We start from the raw sequence: 13004 nt of genomic DNA on the forward strand, positions 1-13004 counted from the left end.
AATAATTTACACAAATTACAGGTCTAGACAGGATTGTCATTATACAGTCTGAGTGCATTCCAATTCAGATTTTCTGGGTTAGGTAGGCTAAAGTCTGGTTCAAACCTCAGTGCTGAGAATATATCCCATTTTGAGGAATGTTGTTGAACACCACCTTGTCGGCTGGAAAACGCGTGTTGGTGCTTTGCCAGTTCGAGTCCTTTGTTTATTCCTGTCAGGGCTCACTTGGTGTGTACCAGCAACCTCCACAGTTTTAATTCATTTAAAAACGTTGCATATATAAGACCATAGAGCTTCCTTACGTAGCACTAATGTTTTAACTCCATTCAGCAATCTGAATTCTTCAATTTGGAATTTTTAATTCCAAATATTTCTTCCCTTCTTAAGACAATTCATATGTGTAAAGCCAGAGGCATTGAATCACACATAAAAATTCAGTGTACTTGAAATATATATATAAAAAAAGGATTGCCAACTTTAGAACACAGTTACAAATACTCTAGTTCCAGTGCTTGATGGAGAGCCAAGAGGTCCGAATGACTGGATATCCTCCAGAAAGGCATGTTGTGCTGTGTTTGTTAGAGGGGGGAAAAGGTCAGGAAAGATGAACACTGTGACACAGGGCGGTACATGACACACGAGGCTAGTCAGATTACCACCACATATTTTACACCACTGTGTTTCTGGATTGATTTTTGCTAGTAAGGTACTGACAAAAATCAGACCAAAATAGATCTGAGCTTAATAATTCAACTGAAGTTAAAATAATCAGATAGCCTTTCTTAATAGTTTCTCTGGAAAGAGCCTGTTAGTAAGGGCTATTTGTTTATTGCTAGCATGCAAACCCATACGAAGGAGCATTAATAGGAAATCCCTTTCTGCTCCACTTATTAGACTTTGCAAAATACCACATGATCATTTAAAGTGCTGTAAGACTTCCATTAAAAGAGACTTCACACACACTACTTCAAAACAGAATTGAATTACATTTTTCTCCATCTAAGGGGAAAAAAGAAATCTCTTTGGATAAGAAAATAACACATTTCTGGTTTAAAAAAAGATAATTTGTGTTGCAGAAAGCATCAGTGTCTGTGAAACATGCAGATATATGCTCTATTCTCCTTAGCAATTCATCAGAATAGAACCCCCCCCATACTTTCATGTTGTGTTCAGATCTATTTGTAATGAGCTATACTCATCCATCTCTCTGAATTCTGTATCTATCCATGCAATATAGCCAACGTTAAGAAAAAAAAGCATGCCAAACTGGAAAGTACGCAATCCAACCACCTTTGTTTAGCACAAACTATAAAAGACCCGTCACCAGTTCTGTACCTATATTAAGGAACCATTTGGAATGAGCATTTTGGTTATTTTTCATTTTGTGTCCATTCCAGCTACAACACTAAAAGGGCACTTTATTTCGATACTCCTAGCACAATGACATTTACGTCACTTGTCCCGTGCAGACATTGTGAGGCAAAAATTTTCAGTTTCTGCACACTTCCAGGGTTATATTGGGAAGTACGGTGCAAATTACTAATTCGATCTGTTTCTGAACATTGCCAACTTATCTGATGAAATTTAGACTTGAATTATTATCATGAGGAAATAGAATGTTTCTAAAGAAATAGTTCTTTTTTTAGAAACAGGTTTGATGCACGATCTCTATGTTGTCTTCTTTTTCCCTCTGCAGATATGTCTTTCTTGAAGCAAATTATATGTTCATCCTAATTGCTCCAGTAAACTACGGATCTTCATCTATGTTAGAAAAAAATTTGCACAGTCCTTTAGATATTTTTCCACATTCTCTGTAAAACTTCTCTTGAAAGCTGCCTGATCTCACCATTTAAAGAAAAGCACCACTCAACCATCGTGTCATAGCCCTTTCTATCTCTTCTGTTTATCTTTAATTTGCTTGAAGCTAGTCAGACGTTTTTGCTGCAATCATTTTTCACTTATTCTTAAAATAGTTTTGCTTTTTTATTGTCTTTCCAAACTGATGTGATGCAAATGCTAGAATCCAAATGGTTCATTTTATTCTAAGTTTTGATCTCATCATGCTCTTGTTGCCTTGCATCTGTGGACTGAAATTATTTGTCATTCTGCCATTGTGCCACACTGACAGAAATGCAAACAGAAAGGCTTGCATTAGTAGCTACGTATCACACCAACATTTCAGGAGACAGGTTACCTTTTTTGCTGCCTGTTCTTCTTCTACACCATCCCCAATTACAACATATACTACTTTTCTGCCAAACCTTTGCATTATTCGTTCAAAGCAACTTTCTTTTCCTGGAAGATAAATGAGATAAGAGTTCAGAGTGAAGTTACCTGATTAGCTGCATGTTCCTCATCTCGGCCATCTCCAATCACAACATAAGTTATGTTAGTGCCAAATCTGGACACTATACGCTCAAAACAGCTCTCTTTGCCTGAAAAACAATGCACTACTTATTCAAGCTATCAAGTGAGTTACAATGAAGCCCTACAAAGGATTACTGCAGTGGTAAGACATTGTTACTACTGCTTTTTAAAAGTTCCTAGCCTTGGTATTTAGAGCCAAAACTGGTAAGAAGCAATTAATTCCCTTAGCGACACTAACCTGTTTCAGGTAAAACTAAATCTCTTTCTTAAGAGTTACAGGAAAGCCACTAAGATAAAGGAATTAGTAGCACTGCAAAAATGAATAGGTCAGTGAATGAATAATTGAATTTTAATATTTCCCTATAATTGTAGTAACATTTTTTCAAGGAAAGCAGAAATTTTAATTCTAATGTATCTGCAATAACAAGTGATATAGCAATGGAGAAAACTGTTCAAAGAACAATGGACAAACAAGATAAAATTAGACAACAGCTTCCTGGGAGAACTTCATGAAGCCTTTGGCACTTTTGGAGAAATGTGGAAGCAAGCAGGCTAAGCCAGTAACAAAAATGAAGAGGATTGAAAGGGACCAAGCAAAGTCATCTACCAATCTTGTCATTGTATTACAGGTACAGTTTTACCAACAAATGCTTGTGCTATTGATCCTGAAACTGCCCAATAAGATGGTTTCACTGTTTCCACAGGCGATCTCCCTATTTAATTAACCCTTTCCATTAGGAAGTTTCTCTTTGACGTGTGACCTACACGTACCCTATTGCAAAGAAATCATCACCTATCGTCATACCTCCCACCAACACAAAGATTATTTCCTTCCTCTCTGCAATAGCTGTTTGTTATTATGTCTATTTGCACCCCAGATTTTTCATCTCTTCTCCCAAGCTCATGATTTCTAGATCTCTGATTCTTACCGCTCTCCTCTTGCTTTATTTCAGCTGGCCCACAAAAAAGAGCTTATGTTTAGGAAAAGCATTTTGTGTATTAACAGTTGTGTTAGGACCAGACTTCAGTGTGTGCAAGCAACAGCTGCAATTATAGTCCTGTGCTCAGCACAGTGCAGAGATCATTGAGATGAAAAGTAGAGGGAGATCTTGTACCAAACAGAATTTGCTGTGCTCCCGACAGGGGTGTAACAGCAGCCACACTGTTCCCAGAAGGAATTCCTGGTGCAGAATTACTTCGACAGAGCTTCCAGAGACTGTGTTTCACTTCACCACCCCCTTCTGTGCTGTCGGCACTATTTCTTAATGCTCCTTCCTTTGGTCCGAGTGCAATCTCAGTGACTGAATCCAACATGTACAGGCTGTATGACAGATGACAGTCATTCCAGAGGCTGCTTGGTACCATGTGGTATTTGGGATACTCTGTGGCTTGACTTAAGTTTTTTAAGTATTTGAGGCATTTCTGTCTAGAGGAGAGCTACAGCTAATTAAAGGATGACTAAGGTAATTGTTTTTCCTGACACTGTTAGAATACGCATTGTTTTTTCACTTGTGAAAATAATTTAGGAAATATATTGCAATGCTTTTGCCAATGAAGTGTCACACTCCATGTTACATAAGGTGTCATAGGTATAGAAATTAAGCATTCCTGAATTAATAATTGGTAAATCATGAAATCTGCCAAAATTTTCAGTCATTGTAGGCTGTGTCACATTTCACAGGAATTATAACTTGTCTTGGTTTACAAGAAAATTTTGGATGTGATTTTCAAAAATGGTGACTTTCCAAACCGTAATAGAGAAGAGGTATACAGTTTTCAACAGAATAGGGAAGTGCCCTTGTGGCATTCATCAACACAGCTTCTGTTGGTAACAGTTGTCATTACCATCACTGATGTACTAAGCTTCCAGAAAAAGATTGTGAAGTGCTGGCCTAGCTTACATAAAGCTGAAGGTCAGAGCAGAGACTATTTTAACAGAAGTTCTGCTTACATTTCACAGAATCACAGAATGGCAGGGGTTGGAAGGGACCTCTGGAGATCATCTAGTCCAACCCCCCTGCTACAGCAGGTTGCACAGGACTGCAACCAGGTGGGTTTTGAATATCTCCAGAGAAGGAGATTTTCTTCATTCTTTTCTGCACCTTCTATGTTTTCTGCACCATATTTACGAGTTTCTGATGCTTTTAATCAGTCTGGGGACCTTTATTCCTTCAGGCATCATTGAAAATAAGCTGATTTGGAATTTATTGACATAAACACATCTAAATATATGCAATGCCTAAATCTTATACCTAACACTGTAAGTGTCAGGGAAGTGGCTTGAAATCCATCCATTACTGGCAAAAAAATACTGGTAATGCAGTGTAGTGAGAATGGATGAAAGACTAATTTTCTTACCTATTTTGGTTGCACTGTAAATATTTTCAATAGGAAAAGCTCCTCCTAAGCTGTACAGCAGAACTTTTGCAAGTGCTGGGATAAGCTGTGTTGTTGTTACCAACACGTTTACACAGTTACTCCTAAAATGAAAGAAATAGTTTAAGTTTAAATAGTTCAAAACCATTATCCAAATGCTGATGAGGTGAACCAGCTGTGGAGAGCATATTCAGGATTCCTCAACATTTACTTTCACTCACACAGCAGTGCTGCTCAGCACCATCACTTCCAGAAAAATGTACATAACACTCTTGGCAAAATGCTTTAAAAACTATGCAGGCCTGATTTGTAGGAAATATAAACACCAGTTTAGAAAAGACAGGTCCTTGAAGAGGGATTCACTAAAATACAAACACTTAAGATCACCAACTACCTAAAAAAATAGTCATTCTAATGCTTTGAAAACATCATTTTCAAGCTGGCAATTACTTGGCAGTAGCTACCAGCCAAATAAAAGTGTTAGGAGAAAGTGAAAATATCATTTATTATTCCTGTCTTGAGAGGAAATAAACAGCCAATACACATTTCTGCACAATGACATCACTTTCTTCATCCTTCAGGAATAAGAATATTTCTGAGAAGAAGGACAGATAAGAATAATCATGTTAATGAGGTAGCATCGAATGGTGAGAATGAAAACTTGATTGGAGAAGTTCTGCTAGCAGTTACACAACAGAAAACTCAGAGCTAGGCTACTTTAGGCTGGAACAGGAGCATGACCATGTGAACATGGAGCCAAGAGAAAATTGTGATTTTTCCTCCTGGTTCTTCTACAAACTCCAAGCAAGAGCTTAGGCTACTATTTCTGCCTTAACGTATCCCAATTTTCTGTCAGTAACATATAGGTGATGTTTAGCTCCATCACAGGTACCTTCTGAAGATTTATGGCTGTACAGTTATTTGAAGACAAAAGACTACTATTTTATACTCCTGAGTAACTCGTAACAGTTTTCCAGACTCATCCACCAATGCTCAACTGGCCTCCATCACCAAATGTCTTTTTGAAGACTAGCAATTCAGAAAGAAATGCAGAGCTAAACACAATGGCTTACACAAATTTTTAACTTTTTTCTCTCTTAAAGTGCTTAAGACACTGTTAGATAAACAACAATTAAGAGATAAATACATTGCAAATGTTGTTACGTTTAAAATAAGTTTTTCACATCTTTCCAAGTTTGTCCTTTCCACCTGATGCTGAGTCTTTTTCCAGACATGTTCAGAAGGCAAGATGGCTTACATTGTTCTTTTTTATGGTTTAAAACCAGAATTTTTGAGGATTTCTGATAAGATACATATTGCCTGGCTGACTAAGCAGCAGCAGTGTTCACAATTTTATTATTTCAAAGGAACAATATGTTTTACATCTCATTACCGGGAACCCAGACTTTTAACTCAAAACAGGTTTTTGTTCTGAAAACAGATATATTTTTAAGCACACTGATTTGCCTGCAAGGATAAAAGGAAAATGTTTGTGTGTTCTGGGATCTATACAGTATTCAGGTAGCACTGTGAATAGGCACAAACATTGAAGGACAGAACAGACACGTGGAGTTCAGAGGATGCTGGCCAGAACATAATAAATTAAAGTCTGTCTCAGAATTCTACAATATCCTTTCAATGTACGCAGGGACACTCACCACATTTTAGAAGACACTTCATGCTTATTTAGTAAATGCTGGAATCACTGAAAACGAAATCACTTTCCATGGAATTTTTCCTATATCCTACTCAAAAGTTGTACGAGACCTGTTCTGTTCTTTAAAGGCACTAATTTATTGTAACCTAAAATGTCAAAAAATAGCCATTACACATCAAAAATTAAAAACATTTTTACAGTAGACTCAAATACATACCTTGTGCTGATAATTGATAATGATTTAAGTGCATTTGTTAGCCAGGAGTCTGTCAGAGCTTCAATCTCTGCTCTTAATTGCAACCACGCATCTCTCTTAGCGGGACCCAGGAGTCCTTTTATGTAAAATGCAAGAAAAGAAAAAAAAAAAAAACCAACAAATTAAATGCTGTATTAGCTGGAATGTATAGATTTTATGGTCATTGTTTCTGTTTTAAATTCCACTAGAACTTGAAAAAACATCAAAGAGAAAATCTGTTTTCTTCAAGGCTAGGTAAATTGTTCTCTGTTTTTATTTGTGCTCCACTATATCAAGCAATGTCAGTGAGTAGTGCAGATACTAATAATTAGTTGTCTGATTTTTTTTTGGTCTATTCAGGGTCCTCACTATGTTTCAAAGTACACCTTTCAGAAATACGTATTTTTTTAAACCAGCTCCTCGCATACATCTTACTCCCTGATTATCAGAGGCAGAGACAAGGAGATCCATCCCAATGGGATCATAGGCAGAGACAGTCACAAAGGAAAAAACTTTAGAATAAACTTGCCGTTGCAGTATCTGCATATGTTTAAAGCTGTCCTGCTTATGACTCTGTATATAGGTGAACCTGAGGTTACACATATGGAAATATATTTGTTTGCTGATGGCTGTTGTAGTTAGTAATGATAGCTCCTTTTATAGCATTTACAGCCTTGAAACGGCTGTACAACTCATGTTCTCATATCTCAGTTACTCCTTAAAAGCACCTTAAATTTTCCCTTTGGGTATAAATGGTCAGATTTTAAAAAATACCCAGCCTATTGAAAGTTGAGCTGAGTTCTTTGGAACAAAGCTATTTTCAACTTAGATTTGGCCCTGGAAGAGCAGGGAAGCAGGCTTCGTGACCTTTAGTATCCCTTTTCTCTTTCACACCCTGTGTTCCCAAGAAGTGGCGGTGCCTGTCTTCAAAAATCTGAAATGAAGCAATCTAAAAATACCTAGTTTGATCTAGCCTTCTGTTGCCTTCTAACAGCTATTTTGAAATAAATAGACACATATGTGATAAAAAGATTATTAAAAAAGCTAAGAAGTAGAGGATGAATGAAGGAACTTGCCCGCTAAGGATGGAATAAAGCAAGATTTGTGGGAGAGAATAAAAACATTAATACAATGCACCATGTATCTGCAGTCTGCCTTCGCAATGATTGTTCTTGTGCTCTTGGAGTTAAGCTCTTACTAGTGGACAACGGTTTTACAAAATGCAACAGCTTTAGGATCTTAGATGCATCAGGAGATACAAGAAAATCCTGTAAACTTTTGGATAATATTGTTTCAAATATTATTAATATATAAAAGCTCTACTCATGTCACCAATGAAGGGCAAGGCAGGGCAAGTGAAAGCCAACCATCTTCTACCACCCTTTGGTCCTACTGCTTCTTCCTGTGCCAGTAAAGACTTTGAACGACTAAGTGAGAAAATACATACTCCAAATTCACATAATTTGGAAAATTAATAAGGTAATAACTAATTCACTGTCTATATTAGTTGTACTGTTTCCCACTTCTGAGAGACTGCAGGAAGTGCTAAAAGAACACCAAACTGTCTGGTTTTGCTGAAGGTGAGCTTTACTTTGAGTTTCAGGTTCCTTTGAAATAAATTTCAGATGAGTTGAAAAAGCCCATGCTATAGAATGGGAGAGTGTTCACTTGGACTCCTTCCTGGTTGGGTTGGCCTCATTTTATTCTCAGCTGTGGCTGTAGCAATGCTTGAAGCCTTGCAATTATTCCCTGTTCTCACAGTCTCTTCTTGAGGGAGTCAGTTGACACATTCCCTTCCTCAGAAGAGGGTGTCTGCCTCTGCAAGTCACACAGGACTCTCCAGAACAGATTCTTTCAGTTCAGCAGCTTGATTTCCTACAAGCCTGCTGGCGTAGACATGAATGAGTCCATGAATGAAAACAGTAACAGGGAAGATCTCAGCTCAAATGAGACTCGGATTTCTTGCTAACAGAATTGACTGTGTAAACTACACAGTCAACAAAAGGGGCCAGTGGCACAGCAGTGCTAGGGTTTTCTTGCATCCACTGGTGAAAACAGACTAGAAGGTACCCAGCAGAGAGTTAGCAGACAGTGTGTTGTTACCAGCCAGATCACGAAAATGTACGATGAAAACGCTCAGCCACAACCAATCTGTGCTGTGGAAACTGTATAACCTCTTTCCTAGAATAGCAGCGTATTTGGAGTAAGTAGCTCAACCAACCAGTAAGGTAAGTATAGCCGAGCTGGGTCTGAAGGAGAAAAATGGGCTCTGTGGAAGCCAAATGGAAGCCTGCTCTGTTTCCCTGTCTCGAGTTCTCCTGCACAACAGCACAATGTTGGCTCTGCCATTACAGTCAGTAGCTTTCAATAGCCCAAGGTCCAGTCACATCCCTTTCCATTCACTTTGTGGCTTCCAAGGCACATTCCCTCAGCGGGAGTTCATCGCCATGTAGTTTAACCTGATCAGCATTCTAAATTGTTTTTGACAATTAAACTCACCTCCTATGTTGTTCTTGTAAGTATTATACAACTCTTTTACTCTTCTGTAACGGAAAGCCAGCTTCCTCATCCAGTCAACCCCTCCTCTTACACCTGTTGGCAGACAAAGGTTTGCACTACTTGCAGCTGCATGGAAGCCATCAGTTGCAAAACTGTAGGTACTGCAAACACCCAAAATACAGTAAAAATAAATACAATGTATTCCTGTAAATGCTCAATTTATTTAATCTTTGAAGAAAAAAAAAAGAAAAAAATGCTATATCTTACCTTAGGTCTTGTCCATTATCATCAGAAGAAACATCATCTATATGAACTTGATCACACTCCTGTTGAAAAAAAAAAAACCCAACAAATGATAAATTATCTTTTAAGACATATGCTCACCTCATCACACGTTTAGTACAGATGTTGAAGAAATGATAGGTGCAGGCCACTAACTGCACCAGAAGATGGCAGCATAAGTACACCTACAGCTTCCTATCACCATCAATGTCTTTAAAATGCTACCACCTACAAATCCTACACTGTGTAAATTATTAGTTTAGGCCTTTAGAAATGCGATAAATAATTTTACTATGACTTTAAATTCAAATTATTTTAATTTAAAAAAATAAAAAATTGTAAGACTCAAAGTCTCTCTAGCATACCAATATGCCAAAAATCACCGAAACCTTATTTCCCCACTTCTTAAAAGGTAGTGATAATGAACCTCAATGGGCATATAACTTCTGTTAAGTCTCTAGGAGTTTGGATGCTTATCAGTTCTTTTAGTAATTTATCCAGATGCCTTTGGCAGGAAAATCACAGATAATCAAGCAGTCCTGAAGAAGTTCATTATTTCCTGGTTTTGGAAGGGATGTAAGTAACTCCAGGGAACTAGAGGTACACTGGAAAACTGAACTCCCCTCTAAGCTGGTTTTATAATTGCATAGGTATCAAATACCTTTTTCTGCATAGTGGTTATGGCAGAAATGGAGGAAAATGTGGGGGAAATACAAATAAATAAATAAGTCAAGCTGTCATGCAACAGTAAATATAAACAGGCATCGTATTGCTGTTTTCTGTAGTTGCTAGAATTAACATCTTAACCCAAAGACACAACAGAAATCCAGTGTTTGGAGGTTTACTTTCCTGTATTTAAGTAATTTTTTAATATTTAAAATAGCTGTTGTTAACATAATCCTAGTATAATGTATGAAAAAGGTCAAGGATGTATTTAAAAATTACTCCCCAACTAAAGTTTTCCAATAATTTAATCTCATCACTAAGACAAATTGAGGCTGAACTTTCAAAATGCCCAGTTCTGGGCCTCAAATAGAGAGTCATCTGAGTCATCGATGTCAAATAAAGTTGCTGACAAGCAGCACTTAATTCAGACTCTCTGTGACATGCAGGAGTGTGAAGTTCTAAGCTTCCAATTTCAGTCTTGTATCAGTGCTAAGTTGTCTAGATAAAGGATAAATCTGAAGAGGAGTGATTTCCAAATGTGTATGCCACAAGTTCTTAGGGTGTGAATTTGGGGAATCATCATTTCTTTGCTCTGTTTTGTTTGCTTTGCACTGAATAAAAACTTAACAGGCTTTTACCCACATGAAGTAAGTTGTTAAAAAAAAAATACCAATTTTTGTATAAACACATATAATTTCATTTTCAAATACATAATTTCATTGCATCATACAAGCAAGCATAATATAAAATTTTGTGTCAAGACTAAAAGAATGAGTGGCCAAACTCTGTTCATCTGGCTTAATCCATTAAGACAGGCATGAAAGAGCTGTGCTGAATGAACAGAATTGAAACATTCTTCTCCTCACTGGAGAAACAAATTTTTTTGGTTCTGCCTGAAGAGATTATCTTGAGCTGTAAAATATTTTAAAGAAGCTGCTTTTGGATGTAAGTAGAAGATGAAAAGAGAAAGAAAAGGGGAAGTGGCAACTGAAATAATAGATTCATTTCTTTCTTTATTATTTACACTCCTTCACAAAAAAAAAATGCAACTAGACTCCACCCAGTGTAGGGCAGGAACTCAAAAATCAGACAAAAAGCCCACACTGGGACAAATTCTAGCTCTATATTTTGCAATATCTGAGCAATATCTGGCTTTCTAATTACCTTCACAGATTTCCCTGGACCTGGCCAAAGCACAAGATAATTTTAACAGTTTAAAAATCAGTTCCGTGGATTTGAAGGTCTGCTAATTAAATGGAGAGCACACAGAAGCCCTGATGGATAAGAAGGAGTGTCTGCCGCTGTTTGGGTTTTGTTAAGCTTTTCAGCTACGTTGGTCCAGCCTTGAAAATTCCAGATAACTGTTCTGCTGATAATTTCATTATTAAGTTAAAAATGAGTGGGTGGCAAAGGCTCAACGGTTTAGTTTTATCTTTTTATCTCACAGTTTGTTCATTGACTCCAGGAACATGAGATGAGAGAAACATGCAGTTTTCTGATTACTTGCCCATTGTCGCTGCAAGAAGGTTGCTATGTTTGTAAGGGGATCAAACCCAACAGGACTCTCCAGCTTCCTCCTTTCCCACCTTCCTCTTCTCCTCTCAGATCTATGGCTCCCCTCCTCGACTCACTGGCAATACACATTTGCTGAACAACAACAAACTCATGTCCCCACCACTCCTTGCTTCATTTTACTTTGTTTTCTCATTTACTTATCTACTTCAATTAAAATGTTTACATTTTACAAATTCAGTTATGTGATGTGAAAAAAAATTCCAGAAAAGAAGAAAAAACAGATGATTTGAGCAGATTTGAGATAGTTGTCTACTTTTCCCAAAAGAAACAGGAAACTGGTGGCACAACACTACATCTGGGTTTGCTTGTAAAAGATACCAAACAGTTGTAGGGAGAAAGGAAAGCTGTCTGTCACTTTAAATGTTAAGGTAAAATACTTTTCACATCAGCTACTGTACTGTCTATGCTCAAGTCACAGTGGCTCACTGTCAATGCAAGGTTAAAACTAAGAAAGATAAAATATATTTCCTATTATTGAAAATACAGGAAAGGAATCTAGATACAATAACTGGCTTTTGCTTTAAACAACATTAGTTTAAATTGTATCTGAGTGCAGTCAATTCTTTGCAGCAATTTTTAAAGCCTGAAAATTTGACAGTACAGAATCAACAAATCATCCATAAAAATTATCCTCCTGGAATGGACAGTAATTTCATTATCCAGTAAAAACACTGACTCACCACACTAAACACAAAAATCTTATTACTGAGAGGATATTCAGCACTATGCCTTCTCAGGCTATACAGAACAGCCCTTTTTATGTATGTGCTTCAGTGTCTGTTAAAATTAGTTTGACCTGTCTCCCAAATTCTAAGACTTACCTAAATCCTATTTTTTACTTCTCATTTCCATTTCTAATGAGAAAAAAAAATGACAAAATCTTATTTAAAATATGGTAGGATTATCATAAAAATGAAATGTAATTCAGTTTGTTTGAAATACTCTTTTTTCTTTATCATCCTGAGAGTAGAGGGGGATAATGGAGTTGAAAGATTTATGTCCAAATTTCTGCTTGCAATTTGTAGAAATTGGGTTTTTTTGCAAGCATAGTATACACCACCAACACTTCTAAAAGCTGTCTTAAAAATTAATACTGAGATAGGGAGAAAAACTTCATTTTATTCCTTAACTGGTTGAGAACAGAATGCATTAGTCTGGATATTATTACAGAACTGAGTCCCATCTCTAAGCATTGTTTAGGTACATGAACTTTCTAGAGAACCAGACTCTTATTTTCATGGCAAAACACCAACTGCCCTCCCAGGCAATGCTTCTCAAGCTAACTAAAATTTATACACTGAGAATGAAATAGCTGGAGAACAGCCTAGCCTGAAATAAAAGTGCATT

At 37.1% G+C, this 13004-nt stretch overlaps 1 protein-coding gene across 2 annotated transcripts in view; it reads right to left on the reverse strand.

Annotated features, from left to right (window-relative positions):
• Positions 1–488: 488 nt before the first annotated feature.
• The window catches only part of EYA4 (EYA transcriptional coactivator and phosphatase 4), a 49870-nt gene continuing 37354 nt past the window's right edge, over positions 489–13004 (reverse strand). For both annotated transcript variants that reach the window (XM_009958036.1, XM_009958035.1), the window contains 6 exons: positions 9402–9460; positions 9135–9295; positions 6618–6732; positions 4726–4847; positions 2195–2295; positions 489–569 (listed from right to left, as the gene is read on the reverse strand). In XM_009958036.1, coding sequence (XP_009956338.1) covers positions 489–569; positions 2195–2295; positions 4726–4847; positions 6618–6732; positions 9135–9295; positions 9402–9460 — 639 coding nt within the window. The remainder of the gene's footprint in view (positions 570–2194; positions 2296–4725; positions 4848–6617; positions 6733–9134; positions 9296–9401; positions 9461–13004) is intronic.

The sequence above is a fragment of the Leptosomus discolor genome, chromosome 2 (genome assembly GCF_034619465.1).
Source record: "Leptosomus discolor isolate bLepDis1 chromosome 2, bLepDis1.hap2, whole genome shotgun sequence".
In the NCBI taxonomy this organism is placed as follows: domain Eukaryota; kingdom Metazoa; phylum Chordata; class Aves; order Leptosomiformes; family Leptosomidae; genus Leptosomus; species Leptosomus discolor.